General features: G+C 39.3%; 2 protein-coding genes and 1 long non-coding RNA gene across 3 annotated transcripts in view; all 3 read left to right on the top strand.

The window, feature by feature from the left end:
• The first annotated feature begins 3,466 nt into the window (after window positions 1-3,466).
• On the top strand, window positions 3,467-5,651 carry LOC307017932. The gene is made up of 4 exons (XR_013802299.1): window positions 3,467-3,695; window positions 3,812-3,979; window positions 4,733-4,812; window positions 5,486-5,651. It is a non-coding gene; the product is annotated as an uncharacterized lncRNA (long non-coding RNA).
• Window positions 5,652-6,005: 354 nt separating this feature from the next.
• LOC307018012 (uncharacterized protein C2orf72 homolog) lies at window positions 6,006-9,024 on the top strand. Its single transcript, XM_079648039.1, has 3 exons — window positions 6,006-6,850; window positions 7,516-7,620; window positions 8,235-9,024. Exons 1-3 carry the CDS (start codon window positions 6,097-6,099, stop codon window positions 8,318-8,320), a joined length of 945 nt encoding a protein of 314 aa, XP_079504165.1. The 5' UTR covers window positions 6,006-6,096; the 3' UTR covers window positions 8,321-9,024.
• A 949-nt stretch (window positions 9,025-9,973) lies between these two features.
• Window positions 9,974-21,352, top strand: part of psmd1 (proteasome 26S subunit, non-ATPase 1) — a 38,422-nt gene continuing 27,043 nt past the window's right edge. The window contains exons 1-16 of the mRNA XM_079665773.1: window positions 9,974-10,160; window positions 10,945-10,988; window positions 11,421-11,494; window positions 11,860-12,029; window positions 12,205-12,413; window positions 12,648-12,791; window positions 13,090-13,316; window positions 13,469-13,529; window positions 13,679-13,807; window positions 13,929-14,017; window positions 14,128-14,206; window positions 14,291-14,464; window positions 17,321-17,432; window positions 17,648-17,844; window positions 18,151-18,246; window positions 18,848-18,912. Coding sequence (XP_079521899.1) covers window positions 10,145-10,160; window positions 10,945-10,988; window positions 11,421-11,494; window positions 11,860-12,029; window positions 12,205-12,413; window positions 12,648-12,791; window positions 13,090-13,316; window positions 13,469-13,529; window positions 13,679-13,807; window positions 13,929-14,017; window positions 14,128-14,206; window positions 14,291-14,464; window positions 17,321-17,432; window positions 17,648-17,844; window positions 18,151-18,246; window positions 18,848-18,912 — 1,886 coding nt within the window. The 5' untranslated portion in view covers window positions 9,974-10,144. The remainder of the gene's footprint in view (window positions 10,161-10,944; window positions 10,989-11,420; window positions 11,495-11,859; window positions 12,030-12,204; window positions 12,414-12,647; window positions 12,792-13,089; window positions 13,317-13,468; window positions 13,530-13,678; window positions 13,808-13,928; window positions 14,018-14,127; window positions 14,207-14,290; window positions 14,465-17,320; window positions 17,433-17,647; window positions 17,845-18,150; window positions 18,247-18,847; window positions 18,913-21,352) is intronic.

The following is a 21,352-nucleotide window of genomic DNA, read 5'->3' as shown; positions in this document are numbered from 1 at the left end:
CTACATCAGCCAGTGTCAGTGGAAGAAGAAGTGAAAAGATCTAATTAAAATGAATTATATTAACTGATGAGATCATGTTTAAGAAGCATGATGGCGTTGCTTGTTGAATAGGAGCGTTTAAAGTAACATGAACTGTAAACTCAAATAAAGTAACAGTGACGTGTATCTACAGTAAGTATAGCACTTAAGTAAATGTAGGCAAACTTAGTAACTTCGTTTAAAGTGTTTCCAGTGTGCGTGCGTACGTTGGACTGTCTAACGCAGGGCCCTCATGCATAGTAAGGTGACTGTTCTCATCATTGGCCTAAATGCAACTAGTGATGAACAGATGATCTCTTCATAGGTCGCAGAATTTAGAGCAGCAGAGCCAGCAAAATGTTCAAGTGCAAATCCACCACTGTCATTACTTTTTGCATGCCTGAATTTTCCCAAAGCAGTTGTGGCATGCTGACGTGGGACTGACGCTCGAAGTCAACTCTTAAATTGAGAAACATCTCATGGAGGGAATTTCAGTGACCTCTGTGTGGTTTGAATGTGACGATCAGTATACAACATCTTAAGCAGCTAAACCATGTCACAAAGCTTTACAGATGGCGCTGCGGTGCCCACACACACCCAGGACGTTCTCTTTGAGTGATGTGTCATGACACCGCAAACAAGATGAGTTGGCCCAGACACTGAGTGTGCATCCAATGTACTCATATTCATCATGTTCATCATTCCCTCCCCCAAAGGAACTTGTTTTGTTTTGACATGTAGATGTTGAGGGAATATTGTGTTCCGTTCTGGCATCCACTGAGTCCTTTGGTGCACTTATGATGTATTGCATAACATGCAATACATGATGCATCTTGGGTGGCAGTAACAGAAATTTGGCAGGGTCTTGCTCAGAGTATCAGAGGTGACAAGTGAAACGGGTCACTCTCAGGAGGCAGACACTGACACCTAGTGGGAAAAGATCTGCACACGCTTTCATTGCTGGAAAATAACTATTTTACTGGATTTATTGCACAACCCTGCCATCTAATGGTGGCTTAACTGCTTAAGATCTTATTGAAACTAGGACTAACTTTTTTTTTTAATGGGAACTATTTGATGCAGTGATATTTTAATCATTGCACATTGATCAACTATTCACAGTAAAACCGTTTTTGTTAATGCTTTATTTAGTCAAGGATATAATCCTGTGTAATCATTTTTGGAATTCATGATGAATCAAACACACACACTTCAAGGTTTCAAAAACAGTGATTTAAAGTATATGCAAATGACTGGGTTCACAAAACTATACACTAGCAGTTAAGTTAGTAACAAATACAAGTAAAAAATTGTAGTTATCATAGGTACAAAAGATAAGTCTATTACACACAAACAGTCCACAAGAGTAAAAGCGAAGAACATTTAAAAATACAAATCAGTTAAAGCTTAATCCTACATATTCTAAAAATGTTGCATACACACACTTAATAATGTGTAATAAGTAATTACATTGTCAGAAAATATTAGCAGAGAATAAGCCCCTTCAATAATGCTGCTTGTACTAAAGTGCCCTCTTATGGAAGAGCTCAGTTATTGCAATCACATACTGTGTACAGCATATTAAATATGCTGTACACAGTATGTATTAATATTATTAAGAGAGGGTTAGGAGTGCAGTGCAGATTATCTGTGGCAATAATCATGCACCACATTTTAAACAGTATGGGACCACCAGTTGAGGTGGTTCGGGCACAGTGCCACCTGGGCGCCTCCCTAGGGAGGTGTTCCAGGCACGTCCAGCTGGGAAGAGACCAAGGGGTAGACCTAGGACCAGCTGGAGGGATTATATCTCTTCGCTGGCCTGGGAGTGCCTTGGGATCCCCCAGTCAGAGCTGATTGATGTGGCCAGGGAAAGGAAAGTTTGGGGCTCTCAGCTGGAACTGCTACCCCCGCGAACCGACCACGGATAAGCGGGAGAAGATGGATGGATGGATGGATGGATGGATGGAACTGACAATAAAAGACTCCATTCCAAGTGAAGAAGGGACATGAGTTCAGATGGCACTCCTTCAGGGTAATATCTTTGTCCTAGGTACTTTTGTTATATTGATCATCATGCCATGGTATGTACAAAACACCTTTTTTAAACTTTAACTAGACCAAAAGTATAAAAACGTTTTTTCTTTTATTTCAGTTATTCATCCCATACTCTTTCCACACACAATTATTTGGGATGTTGTGCTGTATTAATCAAAAATGACTTTGCTTAATTCACTGCATGCGTTTTTTGTATGGAAAGTGTAAACCTAGATTATATAAAAGTCATCATTGTTGTTAAAATGGACACATGTAACCCAGACACACTGCTCAGTGTGAAGTTCTCATTTTTAGGGATTTCCCATTCTAGAGGTGTTATGACACTGTTTTTTGGTTGATAAGCTTGACTCAGTTTACATAGGTCCCAGGATAAAATCTTCAACATTTTAAGACTCAAGGCAATAAGGTGTATATATTTAAAAGTCTGTATATATTTGATTTACTACATAAAATCCCTATTATCTTTTATATCAGTGACCTAAATCTGATCTTTTGTTGTTTTTTATTTTGTATTCATATTGTATTTTACTTCCCCAAGTTGTATGAATGTAAAACATTCCTTGTTTTAATAATAGATTACAACTAAAAACAGGGCTGTCCTTAATTTCCATGAGAAGTTTTATGCATATTAGGTTTTCAAGATAAATTGTAAAACATTTTGTTATTTTCCCCATGGGACCACAACTCCCTATGTCAGCCTTTGTGAGGAGACAAACCCTGGCTGTCTATTGTGTGTTGTTTAAAAGTGGGGCATTATAAGAAACAGCTCCTCCAGTGCTGCTCACTATGACAAAGAAGATGGCGGATTGTGGGGAACTGATGTTAAAAGGTTGGACCCAAAATGGTTTGGGTAACCTGCCTTTTTTACTGCTTCTTGGAACGATTGGTAAGACATTTTCTATACTTAAACAAAACATTTAAATTGTAGAAAATCAATTATACAACCATTTTAAATCTTTGTTTTATAGTGCTGATATTATAAAACCAATATATATGTTTTCATCTTGATGTTATTCAAGTGCAACTATGACCATAAAGTGGTAAATACAAATCACAGGACTGTTGACGAGTTGCATTTTGAAAAGGGACAGTTATCAATACCCCCTAATAACTGCCAACCACTTAGCTATATGTTCAAACCCAGCTTTGAATCATATGGAACAAATGACATGTGTTGACTGTAGGAAAGTTGTTCTTAAAACAGAAATCACAGAAAAGAAATGGAAGCACACAAATGGGAAGAAAATATGAGAACGTCATTTTTATGGCACTACAATTTCTTGACTGCAGAGACTGGGAAAATATCATATCATCCGAATGTGTGTGTTTATCATATAGGGCATGCAGGCTTTTTTTCCTTTAAGAAAACTGCTAGCCATAACAACAAAATTAAGTACCTTCAATGCTATATTCTTCCTATCTGTGTGAAGCTTTTCAAATCTCTTTTGTTTAATGCATGACAGTTTACAATGAATATTAGTACAAGTATAGGATTAGCGAGACTACAGGCTTTTTAAACTCCAAACATATAGGTTCTTTGGGGGAATCTGGGCCAAGGAGAACAGCACCCACCAGGTCATCAGCAGATCAATTGCTCCCTCAGCATTTCTTCACTACAGGTTATCTTTCTTTACTGATTCCACCAGCACACATATTATTCATTTTAAACTAACTATTAAACTCTGAATGTGATAATTAGGCTCAATGTCCTGTCTTTATGGTAATATATCCACAGTCGTTCCAATGCTGACTCCAAATGACACCGACATGACAGAAAATAATGTCAGAAGAAGGAGAAGCTCTTCCTCGGCTGACACTGAAGACTCTGCTTTGCCTCTCAACTTTCTGACTGCCACTCATCTTTCTTCTCTCAGACATCTGATGTCTGACAAGAAAATCACAGGTTGTGAGATTTTACCAAACCTCCTCACTCGACTCATAACAGCATGATGAGATAAGAAAATGTTATGTGTGAACTGAAGATGGATAGTGCTATTTTTAGATGATAACTGAGCAACGTCATCAGCATTGTTCATCATTTAAAAAGCAAAAACGTTACACTAGTGTTTATATTTCTTTAGCTAATATAAAATGTTTAGTAAATTGAGAGGCAGTATCTGTATATGAGCACTAGTGATGATTAAATATTTGACCAGCTGCAATTGTTAGTGAAACTAAATGATTAGTTCAAAACACTGCACTATTGTGAACTGCTGTATTACCTCTGGTGGTGGGGACAGATCCTGGCAACATTTTCAACCACAAGATGGCAGCAAAATAATATATTTCACCTTGTCTTCTACTTTTCAAAGTCTGATTATTTGTAATGTTACTTTAAGTATTCGTTTTTTCCTCTAAAGTTATTTTGCCTGTGTGAAAGCCTATAATTAACAGACCGATCTTCATACTGTGTTTACAATGTTACAACACGTAGGAAAAAACGTTGCGGGTCCATTGAAAAAAAAACAATCAGAGAGAATGTTGTTGAACAGGTATACAGACACTTTAAATATAGAAACTGTAGCCAAAAAGGAGAAATAATTCAGAAGGAAGTTATTCTTAAAGGAAAATAAATGATATGGTGTGATAATGGTTCGAAGGCTTGTTTAAATGTTATTATAATACAATTCATTTGAGAAATTAATTTTGTTTGCAGTTTGTTTAGGTCTCCGTGTCTCTCTCACTGGTCCAGGGGAGCTTCTCAACCCTCAGCTCCTCCTTTCCATGAACAAAGAGGTCAGTAGGTTATCTAAAACACATACAGTACAACTCTGTGGAGCCATAGAGATTAAGTGTCTGCTTCAAATGGTTAAAACACAAATTATGATTTCAGTGAGAGCTGCTACAGATTTCCTTTACGGTAAAAAAACAATGTTTTTATTTTACATAAACGACGTGTTAGACACCCAAAGAAGCAGTTATTTTGTCAGTTAGTTGGACTTGCATGATAAAACAATTGCACAACAAACAAAACGCCAAACTGATCAAAGTTCAGCCAGTCTGAAGGCCAGATACCAAAACCACTGCGTTGTCTTTGATCAGACATTCAGGTGTAACATGTATTAATCAATAAACAATGACCCAATCCGGACAGCAGTTGAAGTCATTTTATTTTAGAAGTGAATACATTTCCATTCATGAGCTTCACATAGAGTGGCCTTTTGGCTAACAGCACCTTATAATTAAAGAACAGGCATGTGTGGATTAAAGGATTAGTGTCTGGAGAACTCAACAAACTGCTGATGTGGGAGATTTTGAGGGTGAGAGGCCTTTCTGGTGTTAAGAAGTCAGGCATTGCTGAAAACCATTTTAACAATTGAGTAGAAAAAAGCAGGTTAGACAATAAACTATTGTGTTAAAGGTGTTGCTTACGGCCGCCCTCTCTTTGTTTCTTCTTTTTTTTGAGAAGCCAGGAATCTACAACATTGGAGAGAAGGCAGGACTATTTTCAATGAGAATAGTGGGAATAAAGAGAGTGACCTTCGCACCATGATTGCATCACCCACAGTCCACCCCCTCTGTTCCCACAATCACTTGTATTATGTATGAAAAATTGATTTGCATATTTGTTCTTGAATCCCATGTTACTTTTGTTATATCCTCAAGTTAAGTCAAGTGTGTACTGTCATTTGCGCATTTAAAAAAAGGTGCATTACTGTACAATACATTTCTTTCTTTGCCCTCCTCACTGCATGCAGTTGAAAATAAGTTACAAGATAATAGATACAATAAAATGAATACATAAAAACCGCTTCTATGGTATTGTTTAATTTAAAATAACTGATAAGTTATCTATAAAAGTGTACCTTCATTATCTCGAAACAAGCATGTGTGGGTGGCAAACATGGCAGTTGGTCCCGCCCACCAAACTGATCAGCCAATAGGAATCAACGCTGAGTCTCTATACCACGCTCCTTCGTAGTGTTCCTGTTGACCGTGTGCGCGTTTGTGAGGCGGCAGTGACTGGCCTGACGGCTCGCTGTAAATAAAACGGATTCGCGCCGACGTAATTCCGCTGGAATGGCAGATTTCCTGGAGGACACGACGCTGCCCGTGGAGGAGAGGGAGTTTAGGAAAACTATAGCTTTGATCGGAGGTAAAGAGAGGATTTATTTGGTCAGTGATGCCGGTAAAAGTAAAGATGTGGACGGGGGTGACTCTGGAATATTGCAGGAGTTTATCAATGACATGTTTCACTACAGCAACGGGGAGTTCAAAAACTCTCCTTCGGGCATGCACGGCGATACTGCAAGTATATACCCTGTTTGCGAAAAAACCGAGACTAAAAGCCATGAAATACCACTAAAAGCAAGGCCTACGGATTTGGATTTGGGAGCCTGTCCGGTGGTTGAGGACGTGGAGAAAGGAAATCCTACGCGCAATGGCACCCCTATGAGAACAGCAACGAGGAGAGCAAACATTTACAGCCGAAAGCGAACTATAGACTCTCCTGTCATCATATTCGTCTTCAGACAGACGTTTTTAAGCAAAAGTTCAAACGAATTGTACTTAAAAGAGACACTGAAGGACGTAAAGGCACGCACGAGACGTGCCAGAATCGCCAGACCAGCTCTGATTGGATTAATAGGCACCGGAGAGGAGAGCGCCGAAACGCATCAGTGTGCGCAACTCCTGGAGAGTCTGATCCGCTCTGTGTTCCACAAACAGTCTCCAGAAACAATATGGGTCGGCTGTTTTATCCCTAAAACAGAGGACAGAATCCTCAGCATCAAGAAAAACGCCTGCAAAGTCATACACTCATCCCAAACAGCAGGTGTAATAACATACATTATTTATAGCTTTGAAGCTATCAATCACATAGTACATTATTATTTAAGTGTATAGTATTATGTACATCTGTTTTTGTCGTTTGCCCAGACACGATTACACGTCAGCAGAGATTTGTCAACATGAAGTTTGAACCGTGATCTGTTTGACCAGGGCATAATGCCACTTTGATGAAGCATACAATTGCCAAAATGAAGAATAACCACAACATTGTATACTTGACACCTTTAAAAACACTTTGAAGGGTTAGCCTATTGTACAGATACCACACAAACCTGCCACTCATACAGGACTGAGACATAGTAATGTATTTGACAAGTAAATCAGTTAATTAAGAGAACCATAGAAGTAACTAAAATAATATTTTATAGTGATATGGGTACCTTAAAGTTTAACCTAAGATCATTGGAAACTCATGAGCATTACACAGTGGAAGTTCCTGCGGGAAAATCTGGCAAACACTGCAGTGATTTTTGTTAGTGCACTCCACAATGTAGGTCAATCCACAACATTCACAAGACCACATATTTATGCACAAATGTTTCTTCCCAGGCATGGCTACAAAGGCCGTGGAACAATGGGAACATTCATGAAACAATCAGGCCCTTAGATAAGCTGCCAATTTGTTAAACGCTTATTATTGCCTTTCAGATAATACCAGGGATAGAGGGAACCCGCTTCTCTGGCCATTCCAATGTTTTTCCTGGGATCATAGGAGAGGCCAGGCCAACAACTCTTCAAACGGCAGGCAAAGAGGTAGCAGCATCGTCCCAAAGTCCAGTTTTAACCAAACTATACAGACATTTTATTTCCTAAGGATTTTTCAACTCTTTCTTCATGTATTCTTTAAACCACCTTAGTCCTTTTCAGGGTTGCCAGGAAACTGGAGCCTAACCCAGATGGCACAAAATGGGCAAAAGGCATGGTAGCAGTCTATCACAAGGCCAACTCGTTGGCAATGACATTAGCACATTCACTTTAATGGGCTTGTTTTTATCTCAGATTTCATGAAGTGATGATAAACAAGACAGATGTAATAGAAGAAGCAGATCTAACCAGTTGGCCTGTCAGAATAAGTCTAACCACAAAATATAATGTTCTGGATCTTACTCCACTGTCTGTCCATCTTTAAGTGGTAAAGTGCAACTGAAAAAAAATAAAAAGGTTGATTTTAGAAATTCAGGAAATCTCTGACAGGACACAACAGATAAGGCATGTTAAAAGAAAACGGATTGACTCATTGAATGCATCAGCCATTAGATTGATCATACACACAAGAGTTTGTTAACCCTGACAGGCAACCTGTCCCGCTGCAGCTAAATTGTATCATTTTAATTTCACATTAGTAACAATGTTTGCATTGTTTTTAGATCACACCGGAAGTAAAGAGGAGGGTATCCCTCTGAAAACCATTTCCCTGTCGGCTGGACCTCAAGTGGATGGAGGAGACAGCTGATGTCATGACACGTGACCTGCAGCTGCCGGCCTATCACTGCAGACAATCATTCTGTCTTAACTTTCAAGAACCAGTTAGCTTCATCTGGTTAGAGAGCCCTTTTACATGTAACACCGTTTCTTCATAGTGTTTAATATTCACATCGCATCTAATCAAATGTTGGTAAATAGTCCAATCTGTTGTAATTTAGCAGATGTACACCTGATGCACAATGGTATTAACTTTCACATAATTTAACTAAACATTTTGAGGCCTAAATAGAGATTTGTCTGTTATTTTAAAACATTTAAACTGCAATATGGCTAAGTTACATTAACAGTACTCTTTTAACATGATGTATAGTCAAGTAGGGCTTGATTGCCAACTGATCCCACAACTCTAATGCTCTTAAAAGGCCCATGTTTTTGTGTCATCTGGAATACACATTAACAAAGCACAACAGACATAAATAGGGCCTTTGTTGATGGGTCTTCTTTTTTTTTTAACTGGGACGATTAACCAGCAGGTTAATCCGACCACAGTTACAGTTGTGAATCTGTTCTTATGTTTTACATTCATTCATTAGAAATGTGTGCCTTAGATTATTGCTTTTCGCAATAGAATTATCTGCGTCTGGATGTAACTGCTTTTCACTCACTATGTATTTATGTAGGCTACTGGTCTTTACATTCAAATAAGTATGTAAATAAACTGATTTAATTTTGTGTCATTGTGACATTCATTGGCTATTCGTTCAGACTAAAAGGATATTAAGGGTTTCTGTTGGCAACTGAGAATAAACTGTACTGTTCTATATTTAGTAATATTACTGATATTAAAGCCCCCAACCCTTGATTTCCATTAACTTTATTTTGCCCATGCACAGTTTTCAACTTTATTATTTACAAATAATAATTATCACATATTTGGATTATACACATAAAACAGAGAAATGTCATGTATACAAGTTGGAATGTCATTTATCATAAGGGATAAATCCATCCAAAATATTCTTGACATGGCATGGGAAAAATGTGCTTTCGGACATGTGCAATATAAATATGATTTAGCATTCCTCAATAGAAAAAAATAGGTTACATAGCAAGACAATAAATGATAGTTTACATAAATTAATGAAAAGTTAAATCATATATTTTAAAATATATAAATATACTCCATTTACATCCGATCCGGAGACATTTAAAATTACGTACAGAAAACCATTATAAACCAAAACATGTTTTTGTTTTTTATAATACAAGAATACATTGTGTCATATCCTGTGTTTTTATCAGTGTGTGTCAGCTAATGTTAGCAGATTTTTGGTATTATTAATTTTTAAACCAAGTGGTCAGGGTATCTTGTTTTTCTATTAACATGAATAAATGTGATATTTGTTCGTGATGGCAAATTATTATCAGTTATGGCAAAACAACTGATTCACGATTGGCCACCTTTAGAAAAGCCTGTCCATAAATGGTATCCGTTGAATAACTGTGTTGCATAATAGCTTCTTAATGTTTTGGACACTTTTAAAATACTATCATATCTTTAAGTTACTAACATAGAGTACTATAAATCAAACCGGCCTACGAAGACACAATGGATTATAATGTGTATTTTTTTTTTAATCAGGCGTAAAAGAGGACAGCCAATCCTGAGGTCCTCTAGGAAGGGACTTGCGGCTTTAGACAAAAAGAAGGTAGCAGCGCTTGCGTTTGTTCCCACTGAAGTGCATTTCAACATACTACAAATCGTTTCTTCTCTTTATCTCCTCTTAAAAATCGCACGGAATTCCACCGTCGATACAGGATCGTGGGGCTGAGGAGGGAATAAAGAGCCAACATGATAACATCCGCAGGTAGGTCGTGGTAGAGAGTGTTTTTATTTTGCTAGCCGCATCTTGAGCTAGCTGCCATTGATTTAGCTGAGTCACACAGCTAATGTAGCATTTCTCAGTCAGCCGTTGACCGGTAAAGGCAAATATATCCAGCAAAATATATTTTCAGGAGGCAAGAACCCTTAGTAATGTGTCTGTGGTATAACTTTGAGTATATTGTAATCGCTGCACGGCTGTTTTAAATATAGGAAGGTGTACTTGGTTGATGAAACGTCAATGCTAATGACAAGTCATAACTGCACTAGCATGTTGGCTCTTTAGCTTCGAAAACAAGGTGATCAAGTTCATTTGTATACATGTACGGAAGTGTTTTTATGTATCTTGGAATCCTCAAATAAACACTGAAATAATGCTCAAATAACCACTTAAATAATAACACCCTCAATTTATTTTACATTAAAGTGTAATTGTGCAAAACGGACTCCGATTTCAGCATCGACCCTTTTCTTTTCAGTTCTGTTTGTTTTTTGCATTTGACTTTATAAGCTGTTGATATAAAATATCCTAACATAACATTTTAATATGTGCTACTACCAGTATTTTTGATAATGCCTTTTCAACGCGTACCTGTGTGAACTAATGTCTGACAATTATGGGCAAATACTTTGTCTGTCATTTAGGTGTTATATGTTTTATTTAAAGCTTTTTGTTTTACTGCCTACATATATTGTATATATTTCAAAAGTGAAAGAATATGAACTCTAAAGTAACAAGCAACCAATTTTGTTTCTCTCTTTTTTTAAAGCTGGAATTATATCACTCCTTGATGAGGAGGAGCCTCAGCTCAAGGTAAGAACTCTTTTACAGGACATAAGATGTCATTTAATTGTATCAACTTCCATACAGGCGTGATGTTATATCATATGTCAAGCATCTTCTGTCTGCTTGACCATGCAAGCCTCACATTTTATATTCATTTTTCAGTCAGCTTTTTGAAATGCTTCACTTGTTTTTCACATAAAAATGTAGTTCAGTGTAGTTGTGCAAAACAGCTTTAGATTACCCTATGACCCAGTTATTTTTGCATGGTTGTTTTTGCTGCGTTAGTTTGCAAAAATATAATTTTTCCGTCAACCTCATGCTATTCTTCATGGGCCCAAACTATGTAACACTTTGAAACTATGCTCATAAGAACAATATTGCAGTTTCACAAAAGTAAACAACATAGTTATGTTTTGTTTATAATGTATATTCATCATATCTGTCTGTTTTTATTTGCAGGAGTTTGCACTGCAGAAGCTCAATGCCATTGTAAATGACTTCTGGGCAGAGATTTCTGGATCCGTAGATAAAATGTAAGTACTATGCTAGACTATAAGAGCGCGACTGCTTTATATGACATAAAACATGTACATTAGACAGCACTTACTTTAAGTATTGACACACTCGATGTAAAGACAAAGACAAAATATAGCAGTGCAATGTGCCCCATAATCGCAGGTCGCATGCAGAATATTCTTCCAGTGTGTATAATTGAGTAGAACAGTTTCATAAAGCACATATCTGCAACCTTTCTCATTTCTGCTACTCACAATTGCTCTGTTGGACGGAACAATTTCATTTAGATGCAAACATTTACATTCAGTAGTTAAGCATCAAGATGCCTTTGAGGTCAACTTTTTCTTCATCACATTTTTGCTTTTGTGCTCTATGTAAACAGCGAGGTCCTGTATGAAGATGAGACGTTTCGCAGCAGAGCGTTTGCTGCTCTGGTGGCCTCTAAGGTTTTCTACCACCTCGGAGCCTTTGAGGAATCTCTGAACTACGCTCTCGGTGCTGGAGATCTCTTCAATGTGACTGATGATTCAGAATATGTGGAGACCATCATTGGTAAGTGTTTAATCAAAAGTACCTCACCTCATTCAACTTATATATCAACCAGTGCTTTCTTAGGCTAAAAGCCATTGAATTACGGTGGGAATAACATTTCGATCTGAACTACGCCGATGAGTTCAGTAGAAAACTGGTCCCCTCTTTTCATCCTTTTTTTTGTGTTTGCTACTAGCCAAATGCATCGACCACTACACCAAGCTGCGGGTGGAGAATGCTGAGATGCCAGAGGAGGAGGAGAAGAAAAGCATCGACCCCCGCCTTGAGGGCATTGTCAACAAGATGTTCCTGCGTTGCCTAGACGATCACAAGTACAAGCAGGCCATTGGCATCGCCCTGGAGACCAGACGGCTTGACATGTTTGAAAAGACCATCTTGGAATCGGTCAGTTATTGCTTTTACTGCTAGTTTGAAATATCAACTGTTAGATTTAGTAATAACCAAAAGTCTAGCATACCTTGATAATACCCCAAAATACAGAAATGACAGGATTCACAATTTTTTTTTTTACATCATAGTTCTCACACATTTTTTTCTAAATGACTTACGTACAGAATAATGTATTTCTTCTCATGAAACAAGTTATTAATTGTTACTTTTTTCTCTCCTCTCATGCAGACTGATGTGAGTGGTCTCCTCGCCTACAGCCTGAAGGTGTGCATGTCCCTGATGCAGAACAAGAAGTTCCGTAACGAGGTGCTGCGGGTGCTGGTCAAGCTCTACATGAACTTGGAGAAGCCTGATTTCATCAATGTCTGTCAGGTAACAATCAGATCCTAAAAAACGTTATGCATCATCTCCCTGAATAACTCCTTAGTGTAACAGATATATACAGTAAGTTCTTGATTAGACAGATAGTTTCCAATAAGTTATGTTCCGTCATTATTTAGTTTAAGATTTCTGATAAAAATCCTGATCACAAACCTTCATTGGAAAGGATACTTTTAGGATACAGTTTCATTGTGGTTTTAGAATTTGCAATTATCAATAAGTTGTCATTCCATAAACTGTCAGAACCTTAAAATCCATCTCTAATAATTTGTTCTCTTCCCCTCTCTAGTGCCTGATATTCCTGGATGACCCTCAGGCTGTGAGTGACATCCTGGAGAAACTAGTGAAGGAGGACAACCTGCTGATGGCCTATCAGATCTGCTTCGACCTCTATGAGAGCGCCAGCCAGCAGTTCCTCTCCTCCGTCATCCAGAACCTGCGCACAGTCGGAACCCCTATCCCCGCAGTCCCTGGCTCCACAAACACAGGCACTGTGCCCACACCAGACAAAGACAGGTGGGCAGGAGAATAAAACACACACATACACCTAGGCTGAAGCTAGGCCAATTACAGTTCATATATGGGATCTGATAGGCAATTAACTGAAACTGTAAACTAGACTTATTTGGGTTAAATTAGCCACAAAAAATGTGTTTTGTTTTTTACAGTGATGCAATGGAGACAGATGACAAGGCAGGCAGCTCACCTGCTGGAAAGCCGGTAGAAACGGTAAGGTCGTTTTTAGATCGTTTTGTACTGCAGCAGTTTTTTCATACCGTGTCCTTGTAATTTTTTTGTATCTGAATTGAGCAACTGTATTCCATGTAAAACTTTGAATGAGTTGACAGATCATTATATTGCTTCATTTGTTTTTGTAGAAAGATGATCCCAAAGACCAAAACGCCAAGATGATCAAAATCCTTAGTGGGGAGATGGCCATTGAGCTTCACTTGCAGTTCCTCATCCGAAATAACAACACAGATCTAATGATCCTCAAAAACACAAAGGTAATGTAGCTAACAACAAGATAAATGGTTCACGGAAGACAAATGATTATACTATTGTTTACATGATCAGATGAACTTCAGCTTTAGTTGGCTTTAATTCTTGTTTTCTCCGTCACTCTAGGATGCGGTCCGAAATTCGGTGTGCCACACAGCCACAGTAATAGCCAACTCTTTCATGCACACGGGAACCACAAGTGACCAGTTCCTCAGGTAATTTGGTTGGCAGCATATAATTGTATATTTCGTAGATTACACAACGACGTGGAAAAACCTATTTACCCTAAGCAACATTTGATTAAATGTTTTGTTTGACCTTGTAGAGAAAACTTGGAATGGCTTGCGAGGGCGACCAACTGGGCCAAGTTCACAGCCACAGCAAGTCTGGGTGTCATCCACAAGGTATGTCCCTATGATTATAATATAAAGCAAGGAAATATTTGTATTCCATATTTAATTTTAAACATAACCTTCTGTGTTTTTCAGGGTCACGAGAAGGAGGCTCTCCAGTTAATGGCCACCTACTTGCCCAAAGACACTTCCCCTGGCTCAGCCTATCAGGAAGGAGGAGGCTTGTACGCTCTGGGACTCATTCATGCCAACCATGGCGGAGACATCATCGACTATCTGCTCAGTCAGCTCAAGAACGCCAGCAATGATGTGAGTTTTTTGTTGTTCACTTTGTAGGTTATTTTTCAGTATAAACTAGAATGTCCCAGGCTTCTCCAACAGTGCAACATAACAACACAGATAAACAGAAAAATATAGTGCAAGTAAATAGTAATATATAAAAAGAAAAATAGTTCAAAATAGTGCAATAAGAGTCTATATGCAAGTTATTGGAATATGATATATTGGACAAATAATTACTAAGTAGTAGGGGTGTAACGGTTCACAAACATTTCGGTTCGGTACGTACCTCGGTTTTTAGGTCACGGTTCTGTTTGGTACGTTTTCGGTACAGCAGAAAAAATGATCATAAAATATATATATATATTTTTTTATTATTATTAAACTGTGAATAATGTATTCACTCAAATAAATACGAAATATAATAAAATAAACATTAAGGTGCAGCATTTCGATGAACTGAAATAATCTGTATTTGAACTTTACTGTACTAGTACTCACAAAACAAACTATTAGTTTTGGGTTTTTAATTATTATTAAACTGTGAATATTCACTCAAATAAATAAAAAATAAAATAAACATTAAGGTGCAGCATTTCGATGAACTGAAATAATCTGTATTTGAACTGTACTGTATTACTACCCAAGCAGCCAGTTTGACATTAGGACTTGCTTGTCATTGTATTTTCATGTTTTTTTAAAGAAAAATTAACTTTTCCACATTACTTGCTGAAATGGCAGATCTGCTGGCACTAACAATGTCTCCTGCTGTGGAGAACACCCTCTCTAGGGACAGAGGTGGCAGATACAGCCAGGTAGCGCTTTGCTAACATGGCAACATAAGGATATTTGGCGTTTGTAATAGCTTTGGCTCGGTCTGAACATTTTGCGAGTGGTGGAGGCTTAAATGCTAGCGGGAGTTGGGTTTGCACTTCAGTCTTTTTTCTTTTGGTACCGGTGATATTCATGTTCGGGTGATGCCTTCTCAAATGAGTGTGCACGTTTGATGTATTGCCAGCCGCGTAACCAATTTCAGTTGAAAAATGTCGACAAACAGCTTTTGTTCGGTCCACCTGCCTTTGTCCGTCATCCTTGTACGTAACTGCGAGACCAGAATGTTCCCAAACTGGAGACTTCAATGATGCTGGAGGATTTTCGAGCTCAACTTTATCTGCGTTCGCCATTTCGACAGTTCCTCAAATTACTGACTAAATTTGAACGCATCCCTGTGACCAGCTCTCATAGTATGCCTCTCCTCCAATGAAATGACTTGGTCGCTCTATGATGCGTTGAACCCAATGTGAGCAAATTACTCTGAATGCTGCGACGCAGCACCTGAGATTACTTCTAAGAAGTTTCTCACGTTCTAAATTTTTTACGTTTAACGTTATATTCGTTCGGTACACACGTGTACCGAACCCAAGGGCCCGTACCGAATAATTTCGGTACGTGTACCGTTACACCCCTACTAAGTAGCAGATGAATGTTATGGATGTTGTTTCAACAGTTCAGGTGTTTAACAGTCTTATTGTCTGTGGGATGAAACTGTCTCTGAATCTGGTGGTTTTTGTCCGGATGCTGCGGTAACGCCTGCCAGATGGCAGCAGACTGAACAGTTTGTGGCTGGGGTGATGGAGGTCTTTTATAATCTGGAGGGATTTCTTCCTGAGCCGCTGGGGGTAAAGGTCCTCCAGCGATGGCAGCTCCGTCCTGGTTATGTTCTGTGCTGTTTTCACCACCCTCTGTAAAGCCTTACGATAGAGGGCGGTGTAGCTGCGGTACCAGGCCGTGATGCAGCAGGTCAGGATGCTCTCTATGGTGCACCTGTAGAAGGTCAGGATGTTCTCGATGGTGCACCTGTAGAAGGTCAGAATACTCTCTATGGTGCACCTGTAGAAGGTCAGGATGTTCTCGATGGTGCACCTGTAGAAGGTCAGGATACTCTCTATGGTGCACCTGTAGAAGGTCAGGAGACTCTCTATGGTGCACCTGTAGAAGGTCAGGAGACTCTCTATGGTGCACCTGTAGAAGGTCAGGATACTCTCTATGGTGCACCTGTAGAAGGTCAGGAGACTCTCTATGGTGCACCTGTAGAAGGTCAGGATACTCTCTATGGTGCACCTGTAGAAGGTCAGGATGTTCTCGATGGTGCACCTGTAGAAGGTCAGGATACTCTCTATGGTGCACCTGTAGAAGGTCAGGAGACTCTCTATGGTGCACCTGTAGAAGTTACAGAGTATCCTGGAGTCCATGTTGAACCTCCTCAGCCTGCGGAGGAAGAAGAGCCGCTGTCGAGTTTTCTTGCTGATGGTGGTGGTGTGAAGAGTCAATGTCAGGTCCTCAGTGATGTGGACACAGAGGAACCTGAAGCTGCTGACTCTCTCTACCGTAGTCCCATTGATGGCGATGGGGGCGTGTCCCTCTCTCTGCTGCTTCCTGTAACCCACAATCAGCTCCTTGGTTTTGCTGACGTTGAGATGGAGGTTGTTATCCTGGCACCAAGATGTTAGGTTTTCGACCTCCTCTCTGTACGCCGTCTCGTCGCCGTCTGTGATCTGGTCGATGACGGTTGTGTCCCCAGCAAACTTCACGATGGTGTTTGAGCTGTGTGTGGCCACGCAGTTGTAAGTGAACAGGGAGTAGAGGAGAGGGCTGAGCACGCAGCCTTGAGGGGCTCCGGTTTTGAGGATCAGGGTGGAGGATGTGAAGTTTCCCAGACGCACTGCCTGGGGTCTGCCCGTCAGGAAGTTCAGGATGACAAAATAAAGTATCTTTGAACCTTGATTACTGTTCAAGTAAAGGGAACCAGCTGTTGTGAACTAAGTCTAATAATATCGTTGAAGTCACTGTCAGTTGGTAAAATGTTTTTCTTCTTGTTTTTCACAGATTGTTCGTCATGGTGGCGCCCTTGGCCTTGGCTTGGCTGCGCTGGGAACAGCCAGACAGGATGTTTACGACCTCCTCAAGTCCAACCTCTACCAGGATGATGCTGTTACTGGTGTGTATAGAATTTTCAAGCATTTAATCTGAAATAAAAAAATGCAATTATGTTTTTTAAAAGAATGACGTTTGGCTTAACAAATTTAGAAACATACTATGAACGTTAATGTATCTGATGTGTATTACATTTAAATAGTACTTTGTATAGTAAATTAATATACTTCAATTGATTTAAAAAACATGCCATGCTGACAATGCCATGCAACCTCTCAGGTGAAGCGGCAGGCTTGGCTCTGGGTCTGGTCATGCTGGGCTCCAAGTCAGCCCAGGCCATCGAGGACATGGTGGGCTACGCTCAGGAGACGCAGCACGAGAAGATCCTGCGTGGCCTGGCAGTGGGAATCGCCATGGTGATGTACGGACGCATGGAGGAGGCTGATACACTCATTGAAAGCCTCTGCAGAGACAAGGTAAGGCTGAGCATGTCACATCACTCTTTTCTGTCAGTTGTTTTATATTCAAACAACAATAATATGGCATTACACAATCATTATTAATACCAGAAAGAGGAAAGGGAGTGTATGCAAACAAAATCTGTGTAGTTTACTAGGTACTTGCTCTCTATAAACCTTTCATAAATTATGCAATTTTTAAATGTATGATGTTTTGAGTTCTGTACATTTTCCTGTATCTAAGTGTTGTATGTCAAGTCACAGCTGATGCGCTTCCTCTCTATAAGGGCTTAAAAAACGTGCTCTCCTTGCTCTCTCTGATAGGACCCCATTCTGCGGCGCTCTGGTATGTACTCAGTGGGAATGGCCTACTGCGGCTCCGGGAACAACAAGGCCATCCGACGCCTGCTTCATGTCGCTGTAAGTGTTTTTTTGTTTGGCCGTCTCCAAAACACATTATTCAAAGAGGAGTACGGGTTTGTCGTTCTGTCAGTGAAACACTGCCAACAGCCAGGGCTGCACATCTTTGCCTGGCATAATTATACAATTCATTTAATAATAAATTATATTTTTATATTGCTTTTCAAGAAGTCAAAGTCCCTTTTTTACAATATAGTATAATAATAATAATAACTGTGATTTACGCTTGTTAAAAGATCCACGATAAGTTTTATATAAGTGAAATATTTTGTCTTTGCTTAAACCATATGCTTCAGTTTTTAACATATCACATCAGTCTACTGTTTACCTGAGTTTACTGTAGGATCCAACATTGCATCACTATGATGATAGTGAATGTTTGTGTATGCTAATCATGGTGCTTTCAGTACAACATTGGTGAGGGCTGTGAACAAAATGTTATCCTGTAGGTGGCAGCTTAATACAAGCTCATAGAGGGTGTGGTAGTGGAGCATGTTCCTCAAATTACATCAGGGAGTTAAATCATTAAAGTTATTTGCAAGATATGATGACTCTAGGTTTCCACTTTGGTAATTTGACCTCTTTACTTCTCTTAATGAAGGTGAGTGATGTGAATGATGACGTCAGAAGGGCTGCTGTCGAGTCCATTGGCTTCATCTTGTTCAGGTAAGGACAAGAATGCTCTGAACTGTCTGTTTAGTTTGCATAAATCCACTACATGCTTTTCTCTATTGAGCCTCATGATCTTGACCAAAATGTAAACATTCAAAAACGTTTTAGTTTGGATCATTTTGATGAACGTGAGAAATGAATTTCTCAAGATGTTCAGTAGAAAGTATTGTGTTGGTACAATACTGAAGCTAGTGTTCTGGAATATGTGTATATATTATAACTATAGCCAGCCCTATAGTTAACTTTTCATTAGAGATTCACCTGAAATAGATTCCGTTACACGATGTTCGGGGTAATCTCCTACTTGGTCTGATGTGTTTATGGCAAATCTGACACTGAAGTATTTTTACTGGTTCCTGCTTTCCATACAAAGTGTAACTCTTTAACGAACACTTACCTTTGTAGTTTGCTCAAGCATGAACACCTTCTCTGAGATAGGAGAATTTGGATGTACTGTTGTCTGGAATTTAATATGTTCCTGGTTTTCGTGGAATGTGTTTCTGTTTCTGAGAAAGCTGCATATACTTTTCATTCCCACATTTTTTTTCCTGGCTATTTATGGGGGTACATCAACCTTAGACTGACATAAACGTACCCATCAGAGATTGGGGCAGGATTAAAACGGAGCGCCTATCCACAAATATCAGAGGGTAAAGTCTAAGCCCAAAAAAGGTCTGTTGGATATTTTGCCCGATCAAATGGCAGACATTGTTTAAATCTTCACTGTTTACAAAGCTTTAGAAGCAGAACAATTCAATTGGTCTCCTGTTCCACAACTTCTTAATGGTTAAAGCAATGATAACCCCCCCAACATGTACATTAGCACAAAAAAAAGACTACTTTCAGAGACTCTTTTTTACAAAGAGTCTCTGTTTTTTAACAATGAGACGAGGTTGGTCTAGGAAATAATTAAATGGTAACACACTCCAAGCTCGCATACCAAGTCTCAAAGTTTGCTCCACATTGATCAAACACTGTTTACATTTTCTTAATTAAGTTTCCGTTCCGCTGTTTATACTAGCATGTATTTGGAATTTAGCATTGTCTTGCTTTCAAAACTGCTCTTCAAAAGCATGAAGGGACTGTAAACAAGTGTTTTTGCCGAACATACTGTCCCACAGTTTTCTTACTTGCTGTTTGCCAATCTTTTGATGCTGTCTCATTCAACATTTGTTTGGCTTTACTGTTGTGCTGTTTCATGAGAAAGATATTTTACTTGGTGCTGAAATAAAGTAGCATCAGTGCATGACATTAAGGATTTTGGGAGATGGCCCTGTGGGCCATCTAAGCAAATTTACAGATGGCCCTGAGCCCAATAGAGATTGCCCTGAAAAATGCGCGTGGACGAAATGGCACGAAGGGTTTGGGGGGCCTCGCCCTAGAACATTTAGATTTTTCCAGGTCTTACTGTAGATGCTGTCTGGTGCATTCTCTAGACTGAATTATAAGATGAACCACCACAATATTATATTGTACAATTTCAATTGTATTCTTCATTTCACTTGTTTGTTTGCTCTTGTTTGCTCGTTTGCATGCCCTGCATAGCTATAAGAAATACTTAAGTTGTTGGTCAAGACACTTTCCATCTGATGAAGGCAAATGCCTTCCCAGATGTAAAAAAGTAGAAAACATTACATTCAGTTATAACTGTCAAAACAAACATTATTTACACTATTATGGCCCCTGTTAAAAATGTTTGTAATGTTATCTACTGTAAGTTGGTCGAATGAATGCTTCCTCATCCGGAAGCTGACCGAGCAGACCAGAGCAGCAGTCGAGAGGAGCCGAGCGCATCCGCAAAGCACACAACATGGTGACGTCGGAGTTCCCGTTAGCCGGCAAATCTAAATCTCTTCGGTCAAAATAATTTCCCTTTGGCGCAATACTGCTTCAGTTGCGCCACTTATGTGACAGACAAGAAGAGTCTGTTACAGACAAGAATAGTCAATTCTAATGTCTAACACGTAATGTGGAGAAAGAAATGTCCTGTCTGGGTTGATTGTGCGTTGATCTGTTGGTAATGCCTCGGGGTTCTGGTGGGCATGTAAACAAATGCATAATGCTGCGCTATACTTTGTGGCCTCACCCGGTTGCATAGCGACATTTATTGTTTAGGTGTCTTTTAATAAGCAGGTAGTTATATCATTAGCTGGATCTGATCGATATGGACATATCTGACGGGAGAGAGAGAGATCAGCTGCTGCTGATGAGTCGACACGCAGCTCTGCATGATCACATGCAGCGGTGAGCGGACAAAACACACACTTCAGGTTAGAATATCACACGTAGCTATTTTAATTACCTCTCAAACTACCTCTAGTTATAGATATGTTTAGTTTTACTGTCGGGTCACTCATTACTGGATCCGCGAGCTGCATGATACTGGCATAATAGATTGCCCGATCGGGCAACCAGCAGGTGAGGCTTCATTGCC

Source organism: Notothenia rossii (genome assembly GCF_949606895.1).
Source record: "Notothenia rossii genome assembly, chromosome: 1".
Lineage (NCBI taxonomy): Eukaryota > Metazoa > Chordata > Actinopteri > Perciformes > Nototheniidae > Notothenia > Notothenia rossii.
The sequence above is the reverse complement of the archived record's forward strand: the minus strand, read 5'-3'. Positions and strand labels throughout refer to the sequence as shown.